At 45.9% G+C, this 17,368-nt stretch overlaps 1 protein-coding gene across 1 annotated transcript in view; it reads right to left on the minus strand.

Annotated features, from left to right (window-relative positions):
* The window catches only part of LOC144105104 (uncharacterized), a 43,357-nt gene extending 41,473 nt beyond the window's left edge, over window positions 1-1,884 (minus strand). The window contains exon 1 of the mRNA XM_077638291.1: window positions 1,749-1,884. Within this exon, the coding sequence (XP_077494417.1) occupies window positions 1,749-1,844 (96 nt within the window). The 5' untranslated portion in view covers window positions 1,845-1,884. The remainder of the gene's footprint in view (window positions 1-1,748) is intronic.
* Between the last annotated feature and the right edge of the window lie 15,484 nt (window positions 1,885-17,368).

Consider the following 17,368-nt stretch of genomic DNA (forward strand, 5'->3'; position numbering starts at 1 on the left):
CAACGAGTTAGACAGGCAGAGCAGATCGATGGGTCTAAAAATTAACATGCAGAAAACCAAGGTAATGTTCAACAGCCTAGCAAGGGAACAACAGTTCACAATTGGCAGCGACAGCCTAGAAATTGTGCCGGAATACGTCTACTTAGGGCAGGTAGTGACAGCTGATCCAGATCATGAGAGGGAGATAACTAGAAGGATAAGAATGGGCTGGAGCGCGTATGGCAAATTCTCGCAGATCATGAGTGGCAGTTTACCAATTTCCCTCAAGAGTAAAGTGTACAACAACATAATCTTACCGGTACTCACCTACGGGGCAGAAACTTGGAGGCTAACGAAAAGAATTAAGCTTAGGTTAAGGACAACTCAGCGAGCCATGGAAAGAAAAATGATAGGTGTAACGTTAAGAGATCGGAAGCGGGCAGAGTGGGTGAGGGAACAAACACGGGTTAATGACATCCTAGTCGAAATCAAGAGAAAGAAATGGGCTTGGGCAGGGCATGTAATGCGAAGGCAAGATAACCGCTGGTCCTTAAGGGTAACGGAGTGGGTTCCAAGAGAAATTAAGCGTAGCAGGGGGCGGCAGAAGGTTAGGTGGGCGGATGAGATTAAGAAGTTTGCAGGCAAAGGGTGGATGCAGCTGGCAAAGGATAGGGTTAATTGGAGAGACATGGGAGAGGCCTTTGCCCTGCAGTGGGTGTAGTAAGGCTGATGATGATGATGATGATGATGATGGATCGCCGCCACATCAGAGCCTTAACAGGCATGACGTCAACAGAAGGATTGCGATTAATGCGATGTTCGGAGGGCAATACGGCAAAAAATACCCTAAGCACAACGGCACCCGGGACTACGGCTGGTAAAAGCAGAGCTGGAAAACAACGGAATCCGTCATGGCACCGCGCGCTCAACAGCCTGCACTGGTGACTTGATACTGGAAGAAATTTTCCACAGTGCTTGAAAATCAAGGAAACCTGGCAAGTAGAAGACAGATCATGAGGCTTCATTACGATGCCTGAGACCCCATTAACGCTGTTATGTTTGGGCATACAGGAGTGAGAACTGCAAGAGTAAGTCTTGTTCCATCAGTACTTTCTCTCTTTCCTGAGACTGAAGAAAGATTATGTGCCACTTTGCATCATGTTGGAGCCGAGTGCCGCGAGGGAAGCTACCTGGTTGGGATATTCATAATGTATAGACAGATTAATGAGCATTAAATTCAACACAGGGCTCTTGAATGCGCGGCTTTTCGTCACTAGATGAAAGTTTTACACAGTGGAAGACCAATTTCTTGCGTAAAAATAATGTTTCAGGCACAAAGCCTGGCCTATCTGACATTTTTAACACGTTGTTAACGTTTGATCTTATTCTGAAAGTGCCATAGCTAGGTGTCTTTTCAAAAGACCACGAAGATTTTAGTCCTGCTGACTGTAAACAAGAGGGACCCAGCTAGTATAAGTTGCTATGAAGCGGATTGGCTGCCGGGATGTTATTCCATTTTTACATTATGATTCATAGAGTGTCAGGTGTATCTTATCCGTGATTTTCCTATTTCAGCAGGTGCTTAGAGCAAAAGCGTTAAAAGTCGAGGAACAATTTAATCAAGGAATCGCTCGCGTAGAGGTTGCTGGGGGAATGATGTGAAGAAAAACCTAAATATTTTGCATTAACAAGTAAACATTTAAGGCGCAACGTGATTAAGAGAACACGCGTAGTGACATTACACAGGTCTTCGAATGGGTTATACTCACGTCCAAGGCGCGTTCCCTTCTGGGACTAGGGACGACAGGGAGTTCAGGCGGCTCTTCTTCCATGCGGCTGGAGAGTGCCGGGCTCTCTGTGTTCATTGTGCGACGAAAGGGAAGCAGAGAACGCAATGGGCGCAGGAGCCACCTTGTTGTGCATGGAAGAGAGGGAAAAGCATAAGGATGAGAATGGTGCCTGAACCATTTGGAAATACGAGCATCAGATAAGCAACAGCCGTCACTTATTGCGCATAGAGAGCGTCTTTCGTTTAGGGGCACAAGTATGGACGTACCACTTTCTTTGTATGGTTACGTGCAGCGCTGCGTATAGTGTCAAAGCATGCCTAAAGAAAATGTCCTTGTGCAGTAATTATTGCAGCCGTTATGCTCGAAGTACTGTGTTCCTATTGTTGTTGACCTCGTACACATGGCACATACACACACGATTGGATTGGCAAAGGGTTGCTGCTGAATGCCAAATAAAAACACACAGGTGATTGCGAGGAAAAAGGAACGATGAGGCAGAATGTAGAATAGTGAAATAACCTAAAGCTAGAAAATAATAATTGAATAAAAATAACGAAAAAACAAAACAAATCAATTTTGAGGATAGAGAAAAACAATTACACAATTTTCAGACACGTGAAAAAATTTTGAACCGTTTCCTAGGGATCTTCTAGCCGAAATAGTCTAGTCACGAATGTATTTACAAACCCTTTTTAGCGTGAATCCTGTGGCCCTCGCACCGAACGGAAAAAGTGGGGTTGAGACAGGGAGCCCCAACGCCGCGAGAGGGGCCTCCAGATAAGTCTCTCTCTGAAGTGCGAACCGCCGGAAAGAGATGCGAAAATGTTCTATGGAATGAACCTCTCCTCACGTGTCAGAAATGTTTCTCGTAGTGAACCCACATCTGCATGAATATCAATTTAAGCGCGGGACTCTGCACCGTAAAACTGTAATTGTCAGCTCACACAATGTTGATTTACATGAGCAGACATTCCATGACTACGCTAAGTGCTGAAAATCCGCCGTATTGAGCAAGAAATCACGGAAGCTGGCTGAGATATGCTGGAACCGCTGTAAACGAAAAAAACTCCAACAGAATGAACTGAGGGACGGGATATATTGCAGGGCACTGAAAGCCGACGGTGGCCAAAAATTAACCACCTCGTTCAAACAGACACCAGAATGACCAGATACCCAGAACGAACGGAATTCTCTCACAGCGCATGAAACAAAAATCCGAAGGGAATGATTCAAGAGTGCTTTGTTGACTTACTTCTTCTTCTTCTCCTCAAGTAATTTGGCACCCACAAGCTTTCTTCTTTTTCTTCTTCTTCTTCCTCTTAAAACATGGCAGATGCGCACATGCGAGGATTGGATAATGTGAAGTGGCATAAAGAAGGAAATTTTAATAGGAGATTTTAATTCCTGCCATAGTGACTGTGGAAATTATACATACCGATTCCTGCGGGCAGATTCTCTGGTCGTGCTTGTTTCTGGGCTCCCTTCTTATTCTTTGGCATGTTGTTACGGTCCTCTTGAGGCGTGCGCCGTATTTGTACAACAGAGTAAATTCAGAAAATTACGCAGCAAATTGTAAATTCTTAAGATCTTTGCTTAAAAGAGGGACGTGTGGCACAAAAAAATAGACGTGGGATTGATACCAGGACGACTGAGGAAAAAAGTGCAATTTATGAAGTCGCGAATAAAACTGTAAGGCGGTATGGCTCTACGCGTTGAAGAGGAACAAAAAGAAAACGCGAGTTAAGCAGGGCTATAGTTGCACAAAAAAGTTCGATATCTTGTTTCCTATATGATCTGGAAGCTGAAGAAAAGAGTTCAACTTAAGGACAACGTGGCGAGCTATGGAAAGGGTAATTATACATGTAACGTTAAGAGACCGGAAGCCGGCATAGTGGGTCAGACAACCGACGCGAGTTAATGAAAAATTAGTCCAAATCAACAGGAATAAATAGGCTTTGGCACGGCATGCGATGTGAAAGCGAGGCAACCGATGGTCATTAAGGGAAACGTACTGGATTCCAAGATATGACAAGCGCAGCAGGAGGCGGCGGAAAGTTAGATGGGCGGAGGAGATTATTAAGTTTTGGACGAATGGGTGGCCGTAGCTGGCACAGGATACGGTTAATGAGAAAGGTATGGCAGAGGCTTTTGCCCTACAGTAGGCGTAGTCAGGCTGATTCTGATGATATTGCCTGAAATGTACAGCGCCGTGGTTCGTTCTGCCGAAGACGTTCATTCACCGCTCGTCTTTCGCGCTGTATTTAGTGCGTAGCTCAAATTATGCTACCATCCTGGCTCTCTTTTGAAATCAGAAAGACACCTTGGAGACCATGTAGTTTCCGTGGATATTGTATTGACGTCAACTTCTCGTCCTAACGTACAGCATGTGTAGGTATACAGGGTTTTTGCAGCCAAGTAGGGCCAAGCTTACACATAGGCAACGTTCTTCGTGAAATATTAACTACTTGGGTTGGAAAGCAGTCATGCTTGCCTGGCCAGCACATTTTTTTCTAAATGCGCCTGATTTTCTACCTATCGCCGAAAAAGTGCCCTTCCTTTGTTTTGTAAACTTAAACGGAAAGTTTTCTCTATAACAGTTGCAGAAATGCGAATTTTTGTAGGGTTCTTTGCAACTTTAGTGTGGTTTGTTTTTATGAGCCTGAAGTTTTAAATATAAAATTGCCACGTGAGTATGCGCTCCTATGGCGCAATAATATTCATGGCACCCGGCTCCGCGATGAGCGTGGCCACATGATTTCGTTTTCTGAACGGTACAGTTACAGAGCTACCGGTTAAGCAGGGCCAACTACAGGTAAAGTATGACAGATTTTATCAGAAAAAGAGATAACAGCATATATAAATGCGCCCATTCTTAACGGTTCTATGACAAAATGAATTGCGTGTAGTTCCTGAACACGTCAGGCAACAGGTGAATTCGCTCGGCTAAATACAAATATTATCTGGTCTTTCAACGCGGTAGCGTCGAAAATTCCCGTGCGGTAGAAATCCGGAAAAACTTGATTGGTCGAGAGGAGACTGAAGCAGAGATGAATTTCTGATGGAAATAATAAAAGGGATCAAGCGCAATCTGACCACCGTCTTTTGAGTGGGTAGTCCGGCACCTAACTCTGTACCAGTGATTTTATTTTGTATCGCATAGAAGTCTTGTCGAAAAGGAAAATTGGAGTATGCTCATGCCACTAGACACCAGGCTGTGTAACACGATCCCACCATACCCCTGCACGTCCCCACCTTCCGAAACATCAAAAGTGTGGGAGGCACACACATGCATCTAGATAGCGGAGCCAGCTAGGCGGCTCTATCAGTACAGCATATACTCCCCGCACCAAAGCACACTGCCAACAGAACAAATATGTCATTGACTGCAGCGATTCGTCGTGGTGGTCTTTCATGCGGTTCTTCAAGAGATTGCATAGTCCCAGCCACATAAATGGATCACATGGCAAAGCAGTTTTTCTCCAAAGGCAAGAAACAGATAATTAACTGTGTGATTTGAATGTCCTTTTTAAGTGTTCGCTATAATATGTGCAAGAAGAACACAGCAACATTGCTCAGAATAAAACAATGGTCAATACTTTCTGGTGTACTGCACAGACGGAAATTCACCGCCCATGGCACGAACAACTCCTTGGCATGAAGCCATGCTTTGACAGGCAGCGTCGTTTGGTCCAGTAGAAAGAAGAGCGTTTTTGCAGCAGAAAAAATGCACAATCGCGTAACGTGTTTTAAAACAATGGTATCAAGAAACTCCATAAAAGGATGCCGATACAATGTTACAGGAAATAAATACTCTGTAAGCACCTGAGTCATCTGCCCTCTGGATAGGCTGTACAGGTAGTCTAAAGAAAAGCGCACAGTGAAGACATTGAAGGTGTCCGCAACTTCCTGAAGGAATCTTCATAAAGACAACTCACGAGTGTGCCTTTTCGGTGGGAATAGGAAAGGCAAATGCGCACTAAGACGCCTAATAAATACAGCTAGTAAAAAAGGGTGTTTTGCCGATTTCCAAAACAAAAAAAAAGCGAAACAATTGGACGCATGAATAAGGAAACAAGGCCTATTTCACCAGACTGTAGACAAAGAAATAGGTTGTTACGACGCATGGGTTCCGATTCGGAGCGCCATACGAAGGTAGCGAATATTCTGTGCATCACCTGCACATTCTTTCTCGCACAGTGGAGAACCTGCAGTACAAAGCCAGGTTCTATAAACAAGAATAGTTGAAGATTTGACCCCGAGCAAACACGGACAGTTCCCTACCCATCCAAGCCTTGGCTTTGTCGCCTCATGGATATTATCTGTGGATCCCGACAGGCTCCACTTTTGCGAATTTGGTGCAGAAGAGCCCTTGGGTACTGAAGGGCGCTGCAGTCCCAGCTTATATATGCCATCTAAATAACTTGGCCTCGCACCCCAATGACCCAGACAAAATTCTTTGGATGTTTCTAAAATTAAGAGCCGTACCTTATACCTCACGAACTGTTCAGTCAAATGTAATGCCTCAAATCGACTATTTTGTCAGAACAAAAAAGTGCGACATCATCAGCATAGGCTAGAATCATAGTTTCACATTGTGCCAGGCAGAAGGCACGGATAGTTGCGCTGTTAACAATGCTGGGGCAACGGGGTTCAGGTTATAGGGCAAACAATTGAGGTGATAGTGTACAACCTTGGCGAACACATATATTGAGTGGTATAGATTTGGTTCGGTCTTGGCTAACAATTAGCGTTGTATATTACTCCTTAAAACACGGTCTTATGCCCCTGAGAAAAAATATCCCCAATATTTGCATGCTCTCAGACTGCACACGAGAAATCGTAACGAACTTTATTAAATGCATTTGCAAGGTCAATCTGAATAAGAGCTACTTGGCTGGTGTCATTTGATACTGTCTCCAATACCGAACATAAAATATGATTATTGGTTTAGATGCTGCAGCCTCCGATACCGCATACCTGATGCGAGCCTCATACGTCAACGACAACAAGCTGCAGACGATTACAAAGAGTCTTTGCGAAAACCTTGTATTCTACATTACAGACTGAAATTGGGCGATATCCTTCAACTGTTTACAACCGATTTGAGTCTGCGCTTTTTGTAATTATGATAGCATGTCCAGAATAGAAAGTGGGGAGCAAAAACCTAACATCATAAGAAACCTGAAATACGTCCATCAAAACAGGCGCAAGGCAAAGGCAAATTGTTTTCTAGAACAAGAAGATTTCTAGAAGATTTCGGAACCGTTACGTAAGAAATGACATTTTTAATTTCGTCCAATGTGTATGTCCCTCTACTACAGCACGCCGCTGATCAAGTCGTGAAAAGGTTTCGAGTAAGGAACTGTAATCTGATCTCCCTTTGTTGACGAAAGAAGAAGGCGCCGACTAAAAGAAAGGATGGGATGACGTTTCAGCTCCCCCACGGGAGCCTTGTTCACAATGAGGCATAACGCTGCTTCGTCGTTTATTTATACATGGCGCATGAGCAAACCCAGGCACATGGCGTAAATTGGGGGCAAGTTTCCGTCATTTCAATTAAGCGTATCCGCTGTCGTCTGAATATTCAGCGATTCCAGTTCGAGCCGTGACTTCCTGTCCCTTTTTCTGCGATCACACGTGCCTCTGCCCAGTTTATCTTGTGTGCGGCGGACGCCGAGTGCTCGGCAAGCGCATTTTGATCTGCTGGCCGGTTTCTGACGTCGCTCTGGTGATCACGTATTCTTCTCTCAAAGTCACCCGACTCGCCGATATACATAGACGGGCAGTGCGCACAGAGACGCACAGAGACAGACGGACGGCCCTGCCGACGAGAGGAAAGATAACAGTAATATCTGTCCAAGTTTCTGCCCAGAGTTATCTCTCCTCTCGTCGGCAGGAGCTCTACACACTTACCCAACACCCAGCCCTACAGCGAAAAGGTTCAAAACCTTCAAGTTAATGCCAGAAAAATCAGGGTGCCATTCGGCGTAGTCACTCTTCACAAGTGTGCCGATTGACCTTGCCGTGGAGGTATGTACCGCCGCCCTTGAATCAGACCCATCACTGCCAGAAAGAACTCCGATAGATGTGCATGACCTGACCCGCGTTCTAAGATTCTGCCTGTCAAACTCGTTATTTACTTCTGAGGATGTACCGTTCAGGCAGGTTCACGGAGCCCCCATGGGTGCATCGATTTACGTGACAGTCGCTAACTTGGCCATGGCAGAAATTGAAGGCCGTGCTCTTGCGTCGTTCACGCCTGCCACAAAAGTGTTCCTGAAGAACGTGGACGACTGCTTCTGCATCCTGCAGAAAGAAGCATTACATGACTTTACTATTCACCTCAACATTTTGGAGCCTAGCATACAGTTCATCGTTGAAGCGGACATCGACGGCCGGCTCCCGTTTTTAGATATACTCGTTTCCAGACAGTGCTCACGTCTAAATTTCACCGTTTACAGAAACCCCACGCACACCGGCCTGTGCCTTCAATTTAGGTCCGTTCACCGTAATTGCCATAAACGTTCTGTGGTGTCATCGCTCCTCCGACGAAAATAAATCTGTTCCAGACCGGATTGCTGAAGTTGTGCGCGTACGGTGCGACTTGTCCACCTGTGGCTATCCTGTACACGTCATGGACTCTGTACAGCGCGAACTGGAACGTCCCAGGCATCAAGTTAATCCCGCTACCCAGAAACGAACCGCGATTTCCTATGTTCCTGGCATCAGCGAACCTTTGGCGCGCATACCTACGAAGTTAAGACCGCGCATGTGCCACCTCAAAAACTGAGGAGTCAGCTTGTGCACGTCAAAGACAAGCTGAAGAAGGAAAAGTTCCCAAGTGTCGGGTATTCGATACCATGTGCGCACTGCCCGTCTTTGTATATCGGCGAGTCGGGTGACTTTGAGAGAATAATACGTGATCACCAGAGTGACGTCAGAAACCGGCCAGCAGATCAAAATGCGCTCGCCCAGCACTCGGTGTTCGCCGCACACAACATAATCTGAGCAGAGGCACGTGTTCGCAAAAGAAAGGGAAAAGAAGTCACGGCTCTATCTGGAATCACCGATTATTCAGGCGACAGCGGATACGCTTAATCGAAATGACAGAAACTTGCCCCAATCTACGCCAGATGCCTGGGTTCGCTCATGCGCCGTGTTTAAATAAACGACGAAGCTACTTTATGCCTCACAGTAAACAAGGCTCCCTTGGGGGAGCCGGAACGTCATCCCATCCTTTCTTTTGGTCGGCGCCTTCTACTTTCGTCATATACCATCCCGGCCAGACGGATTTCCGTCAGACAGTAGACTTCAAGCATCTCCCATTTTTGCTCCTACAAACCCCAAACAGCTTCCTATAATAGTCACGGAAATATCAAGAATACCAGGAGCATCACTCTATGCGCAAGCTTCATACTGAATTCCCAATATTTCTTTAGCAAGAGCAGTCTGTCTTTCATCACTCGGGGCCCGACAAGAAGGCTGCTCATCCAGGAACCTAAGGGACCTAGACCTTATCAAGGTCCTATGATTTCAATCTTTCGGTTTTAAACTGTTGAAGCTCTGCTTTTAAGGTAATAATATCAACTACAGAGGCACCTGCCCCAGTTCTCTCTAACTCATGTAGCTCGACTAAAATATGCCCGAGCTCACTTAGGTGATGTCTCTACAAGAACGCGATTCCTGCTGGTGCTTCGATAGCCAAGTTTTTTGTTTCTTGTTTCAATAAGTGTCAGTTTTGCAAAACTGAGACATTACCGCGCGACCGTCTGTCCTTCAAGCTAGTAGACACAGCATGGCGAAAGATTTCATATGGGAGCAGACTACTATTTAACTTGCATAGCTCCCACCGAGGATAAAGTATGCACCGACTGTGCCTCCCTGTCTGAAGAGACCCCATGCAGTAATCACAGAAGAGAATGGGCCGCACCCAGTAACCAAAAATGCTGGCTAACATGTCTGCTGAAACAAGTCCTGTCAAGCCGAGCGCTAGAGAAGCACTGAAAGTATGTAAAATGAATATTATGTCCCTTGTCTTGAGCGAAAATAACAAGGTCGTATTCGCATGCCAAATCAGTAAGTAAAGGAGGTGTATAGTCATAACGCTTATTTAGCACTGCACCACTGAATTTTTTACAATGTGATATTCACTACAGAAGGATATATATGTACAGGAAGGGGCTATATACAGATTATCTAAAAAGCACGCAGCTAGTAACTGAACTGCACTAACTTGAGAAAAAATAACGCAGCCGTGGCCTAGTGGTCTCGATGTCCGATTCGGCTGCGGAAGGTGGTTGGTTCGAAACCCACCGCCGGATATCCATCGGTAAAAATGGCTACAAGCCACCCACGGCCCGGCGCTCGGATTCTTCAGGGGTGTGTGCTTGGAGGATGCTCCGCCAACCCCGCTGCGCCCCTTAGGGGGCAAACCCAGTTTCGAACAACTCAACCTGCAAAGGTGGTTCGTGCTTCACTCCCAAGTGAAGAGTTCGACTCAAGGCTCTTACGCTCTAACCTGCGTCAAGTTCAACACTAAGGTCCTTCGTCAGAAGCGATTCAGAGTATTACTGCGGCATTGGGCTAGTCCGGCTTTTCGGCTGTCCGACTTCGTGAGAAAAAAGGGCCACAAATGGGCTTCCACCGCACGAGGCGGATGAAACGTTGTTGACGGCGGAACTTATCGCTGATCCGTCAGTGCAACTGTGGTCAAAACCCATTTCTTAAGCATCTCACCCTTAAGAGCCGAGCACCAGGTCGAAGGAAATCTTGTACCTATTAAAAACCGGCGGGCACCCGGCGGCACTGGGGATCGAACCCAGCAGCTCCCGAATGCGAGGCGGATGCTCTACCACAAGGCCACGTTTCGGTCTCGTTTCAGTCTGGAACACTGTATCAACCGAGGAAACCACTGCGGTAGAATGCCTCTTTCACCATAAAATCCCTGAGTTGGATCATCATTCGACTGAAATGGCTTCTGGCTTAAAGAAGAGGTTCAGCGTTTTGGTCCAGCATGCGCGTTTTCCACAGGCTGTGAAGTCAAATGAGAAACATCATATCTTATGGTTGGTATTGACGTTGAGGAGCCGCAAGTTTACAAACACTGTAGGAATTTGAAACTAATTTTTCTTTAGCGCCATCTGCCACACATCCCCCCTCAGAAAAAAAAATCGCATCCTTGCAGTTAACAACAGTGTTCAGTGTTTTTGGGTACATTGCATAAACGGCAGATAACACAAAGGTACGGTTTGTGTTTAATGTTCCAAATCGACTAAAGTTACGAGGGACGTCATGAATTAAGCCCTATGCTCCTGAACAAACAGGCCTGGAAACATCACATCGCATTGGCTCAAAATTGGATGCGAAATAACAGGCGCCAGTATTCAATGAAAACGCTGGATATAATGCACAGCTAAGTGCAAGACCTGGAGTACGTAATACATTTTTGTTGCCAGAAAGGTGCTGCAGGCCAAAGCACGACCGAAAATTGAAAGTCGATCTGGGACAAAAGTCTGAGGATAATGCTTGACGGCGGCAACCCGCTCCTTGCAGTAACGTGCACTTGACTTAAATGCATGAAGTGGAACGCCAAAATATTTAGGGGGCACACACGACCATTCTATTCCGGCCTAACGAAGCGATGTTGAGCTCTATGAACCGAACCACAGGCCCGGACTTTTGCAGCGATTCATCTGAGCGCCAGATACGATTCCAAATTCATCCATTGTCGATACATCTTTGTCAGCACTGTACTTTTCAATACAAAAAAGCATGATCGTCAGCTTATGCGAGCGCTTTGACTTCATTACCCAAAACCGACAAAACCATGAATATTACTGTTACACAAAACACTCAAACAAAGCGGCTCCAGATAGGGCAAAAAGCAGCGGGGACCTCGGGCGGCCTTCCCTCATAGAAGAGCGGTTTGGCCCAGGATTTGACAAATTATCATTAGCAATTGAGCATGTCGAACAATTGGTTTAGTAAAGTTGCACTCCTTTTAGTATAATAGACCCAACATTTCCACGCTCTAGAAGGGAAAACAGGAATGAATGGCCAACACGATCAAACGCCTTCCCAAGATCGACCTGAAGTGTAACAACCTGATCATGAGAGCAGTAGCAAGTTTCGAGAATTTTACAGGCAAAGTGTAGATTGCTTTGAATTGAGCGGCCTCTCAAACAGCATGCCTGGTGAGGGCCAAGAGAACCGACGTTGCGAACGGTAGGCGATTTGCCAAATCTTTAGCAAAAATTTTGTAATCAACATTTGCCAAAGTGATGAGCCTATAGCCCTCCACTGGCGCAGTTTTTCTTCATCAGTACACTTTAGAATTGAGATGTGTGATTCTGTAAAAGACCGTGGAAGAGCCTGTACATCAAAACCCACTGTGAAGACCTGCAGCAGGATAGGAGTTAAAATGGATTTAAAAGCTTTACATAGTTCACTTGAAATCCCATCAGGACCAAGCATTTTTGAAACAGATAAGCAATCGACTACTAGTTCTACCTCCTGATGAGTAAAAGAGCCACAAATAACGCAACAGTCAACTTCTGATAAAGGCGTCATCAGAAGAACTGAGGATTGGGCGAGTTGGTGGTGATTCATGTTATTAAAAACCAGCGCTTAAAAACACAGACAGAGGACGAGACGAGGCAAACTGAAGGTGCTGACGGCTCTGATCAGCGCCTTCATTTTGTCTCGCCTCGTCCTCTGCATGTGTTCTTAACCGCTGTTTTTTAATACGAAGGCGTCATCAGAGATGTGAAACGCGCAATTACATCCGAGGTTTGCGCACCAGAAGTGCCCCTAAACGCCTCTGTACAGTAATTCATGAATACGGACATTACTTCGCTAGTACCTGTCCCTAGAGTCCCATTAGGCATGGTTACCAGAATCTGCATTGCAATCGCATGACAGCGCTCATCAAACAAAGCTTGTCGTGTCCGCAGTTCATAATGAAAAGCGCCCCTGGTACGACATCTGACTAAGGGCACCCCTACGCCGTCCGCATCGTGCCTTTGTAACTTAATTTTGATACTAGCAATTTCATCCGTATGTAAGCTAGGCGCTTCACATTCCAATTCATGCATTTTGCACGAGCTTCTTTTAAGTGCCTGCTCCTGATGCTTTGTTGTAAAATATCTTGAAACAGTCGATTTCAACAGCTGTCGCACCTATATCCGCCTTGAACATTTTCTTTGTGGCAAAAAAAGGTAAGCTGCCAGAAAAACAGGATCGCAGCTGCGAGCGCACACGAATAATAAACTGTTGGTCATTCGCAAGCGATGAGTTCAACTTTCAAAGCGTCCACTGAGGCCTAAATTGTGAACGGTCTTTGCCACCGAGCCGAGCAACCACCATACAACGATCAGAAAGCGAAACCGGCATAGTTTCAAGTACAAGTCCCGGAGAAACTAGTGCACAAGATACAGAAATCCGATCTAGGCGAGCGTGAGAGTGCCCTTGAATAAGTGTGAATGATCAAGAAGCACGTCATGAAGCTCTTGCATCGATAAGCCCCGCATCTTCTGTAACTTGCGACAAAACATCGCCGCTTCTCCCAGTGCGCGCATCAGGAGCGACGCGATCAATCGGGTCACAAACGCATTTAAAATCACCCATTGGAATGACATGCCGGTCACAGCTAAGTAAACTAGCCATAGCTTCAATAGACTAATGCGCAGGGCTACATCGTTCAACGGATAAACTTTTATCAATCACTATGGCTTCCCATCAAGTAGAAAATAGCGGCATGTAAACCGGCTCTCGGCATCGGTCTTATAATTCAGGACAGAAAATGGGGGATGGGGATTCGCGGAAAGAAGAAACAACCCGCCTACAAGCCGACAGCATGCGTCACCAGGATGTTAAAACCTGCCAGAAAGAGCTGTAGTGTCCTTTCGGTCTCTTTCTCACTCCTTATCTTCCTCTCTTGGACAGCGACAACATCTAGAAGCCTGCTGCGCATAAATCGGCATAGTTGTATCTGCGTCTGGGGAGACCAAGCGCCATTTCATTTCATTGCATTTCAAATGCGTTTCCTGCTTAAAACTACGCTTGGTTAGAACAACACGTGAGCTGGACCTTGTTTTGGAACGGAGCTGCGCTGCTAGGATGTACACGGCCACATAACAAGGGATACTTATAAAGCACTTGAGCTGCCCGATGGGCGCGGGTTTTATTTTGTACCAAAAGGTGGATAGGGGAGCAGGTAAACAATGATAAAATGCAAGAAACACTTTTGAAATGAATGTAGAACCGCTGCAGGGCAGCCAATGGTTTGGTTAAGCAGAAGTACTAACCAGAAATGTCATAGGCAACCATTCAGAGATATCTGAGTGCGTAGAGGCACCTGAAGGGGCTTGGGTCAGACTCCTACTGAAACCTGTTCCCTTGAGCGTGCGTTTTATTTTCTACATTTTTTAGTGACTGATCAGCCTAAGCGACAGGTTCGTTCTTCACAAAGGTGATGAGCGTGCTTCTTTGATTCTTATACGGTGCGAAGGCTTCGGACTGTACATCTCGTTAGACTCTTGATAATTTCGAATTTCGGTTAAAAGGGAAGGTTTTGCGGCACCGAGCGAAACTGCCGATGGCTGCACTACGTACCGTACCTGCAAACTGCCTTACAACGCTGAACCTACTACACAAGTGCCAAAAATGCTTACTCTGCTTGGCTGTTACGCGGATAGCACCTAGGTCATGAAGGATCCTCGAGATCATTGGTCGGCGCGCGGTGCGTAGCACGAGCCGTACTTGCGGGAAAGCTCACCTCCGAAGGTGTGCTGAAGGAAAGCCAGCTTCTTCGAGCCGACCGGTATTCAAAGATCAGTCTGTCAGATCTGACGGCTAATATTTATGCGTTGCAACCGTACATTTTTAATGCGACAGAGTTAAGGCTTCTGTTGTGGAGAAAATCCGACGCTGGCGTCGTCTCGGCGTTGTGAGCGAAAAATCCAAGGAGAAAGAACCAAGGTCACGTGACCTTGTGACGTCTTCACATCCTGCCCAGTGGATTGTGAGAAAACTGACCCCCGTGGCAGGCGGCAGTTATCTAATGATTGGTCAGGAGAAGTTACCTAGGAAGAGCAAAATCGCTAGCACAAGCTCCACCGCTAGCAGCACCGGCCATTGCAGGGTCATCGCTTAACCGCTGCACCACTGCGCCAAGAGTGGTATGATGACTCCCAGGGATCTATGAATGTAAAGTCGAAAATGACCAATTCCTCATATATGGCTGTTACACATCGAAGCTATCGCGTCCAGTTTCGCATATATGGGCGTTAATCCATCAAAGCTATCGGATTGTACCCTCAAGGCGGTGCTTACTTGTACCCTCCAATTTTGTATACATTACCGTTGAAGCTTTACAGTTCTCAGAAATTTTTCGATATGATGCATAATTCGGTCTAACAGAGTTTGATATAATCGGGTTTGACTGTACGTTGTGAGTAATTGGCTTGTCTTCATCTGGGCAAGAAGAAAATAAGCCTTCTTGCCGAAACGTTGTCTGGTGGACTCAGTCTCCTTCACTCCCGTCTTGTTAACTCTGCTTTTTTTGCTCATAAAGAAGTGCGTCCTCAAGACACATTAAACAAACTGGTGTTCGGCGTCGTTTTTAAGCGGGTCTACGATTATCTCATTGGTCTTGCCGACTCTGGAAACTTTTCTTCCTGTCACGACCCTGAGACCATGAATCATGGTTTTCCTCTTCTACGTGTTCTGTGGTATGTTTCGACACTGTGGACGTCCCCAACAAATGCACCACAAAGAACGTGATGACGAGTGCGTTTCAAAGCGCATAGAAGGCCAATTACATAAGTCTTAATTTCCCAAAGGTGGCCTACAGGTCATTTATAATTGAGAAGACTGCCGAAGCAGTATTCCTGAAAACGCCTAAGGACAGAACTTCGGACGCAGTTACCAGATTTTACCCAAAGCGAGGACGTAAGGAAGGATCTTTGATAGTTAACACACATGTGTACCTCACAGAACGCCGACATGTACGCCACCATCCCCAGTGCCACTCGCACAGGAACATGCATAGATTGCGCTTCCGAAAGCGACATCCTCATCGTTGCTCACAGTGGCATCTTTCATTCCTCTACCATATACCATCGCACGGTGTTTAACTGGTCATAGAGTTCGAAGGCTCAGCCCGACGTCTTCTGATCAAATCCCTGCCTCGGCTGACACATTTCAATGGCGAAAGAGAGAAGCACCCGTATGCAGTGTGACCTCAGCGTGAGGCTTGTTGGCAAGGAAAAGCAGAGAGGTCGGTGTGATTGGTAAATATTTGGCCTGCTACTGCGCACTGAGCAACGTGGACATGGGCGAAAGAAGAGAATATAGTGGGAGACAATGGTGGAAGAGAAGGGTAATGAATACAAGCAAAACACCAATTTATATGGTCAGAACCATAAGTCGAGGCTAGTGCTGTTTGAGAGAAAGGGAAACCGTTTAATGAACAAAAAGAGAATTTAGCCTTCGTTCAAAAATCGCTGGCATGCAACTCTACGAGCGAAAAGGAATTTGCGAGATAAAGGCAGAAGGAGAGCGGTGCGGAAAGTGTAAAATAAAATAAATAAAAAGCAGAGAGGAGGGAACATAAATTGCGGCCATTATATGCGTATTAAGGTACACCGGCGAGTAATGATGCTACATATGAAGTCATGAAGTGCGTAGTGCAAAAAATTGGTTTGGTTTGGTTTATGAGGGTTTAACGCCCCAAACCGACTCAGGTTATGAGAGACGCCGTAGTGAACGGCTCCGGGAAAAAAATGGGCTAAGAAAGTTCTCTGCGTGAAGAATGCCTTAGGGTAACATGCAAGGTGAAATTAAAGCTTCTCAAGGAGCTCAATGGCCTTAGAATATGCATGCAAGAATTTCATTGCAAGTCTCTGTTGCCTAAGGCAGGCTAAGGGATCTAAAACACTGTCCATTGTTAGCGTCCATTCATAGTACGCACGCTCGTCAGCATACGCACGGTACTCAAGCAGGATATGTTTCACAGTTTCGATCCCGCCGCAGTTGTCACAAGGCGGCCTGTTCATTTGACCCTATCGCTATCATAAGCCATTTGTAAATGCATCGTTCAGGCGAAGTCGGTGATTAAGTGTTTCTAGATGGTGAGAAATTCTGGGTGGGTGTCTTGATAGCAGATGTGGGCCGACTGAGCAAAGAAATTGGCAGCCATGTGTTGGAAGCTTCAGAGCTGATACGCTTCTCCGCAAGCAAATCTTTTAGCCATTTGAACGCATCAAATTTCGTGAAGTCCAAATGTATTTCCGATAATGGCGGCCCTTCTAGGCCGCTTCATCTGTTTTTCTCGAGCCAGAATGTCACAGTATGCTGGTATCCAATGAAATATTATGCAGTGGCCAGCGACAATAGCCAAACCCTTACAAAAATGGGTTTGACCTTTCAGTCACTCATGCATCACCCACGAGTCACCCCTGTCACCTACCTGTAGACTCAACCTTCCTGTAGACTTAGTCTGCATATTGTCTGTAGACACCTTGTGGATGGCAAGTAGACTGCCATTATATATATATATTCTGAACCATGGAACATTTTATAATTACGATTAAATCGGT

The sequence above is a fragment of the Amblyomma americanum genome, chromosome 1 (assembly GCF_052857255.1).
Source record: "Amblyomma americanum isolate KBUSLIRL-KWMA chromosome 1, ASM5285725v1, whole genome shotgun sequence".
In the NCBI taxonomy this organism is placed as follows: domain Eukaryota; kingdom Metazoa; phylum Arthropoda; class Arachnida; order Ixodida; family Ixodidae; genus Amblyomma; species Amblyomma americanum.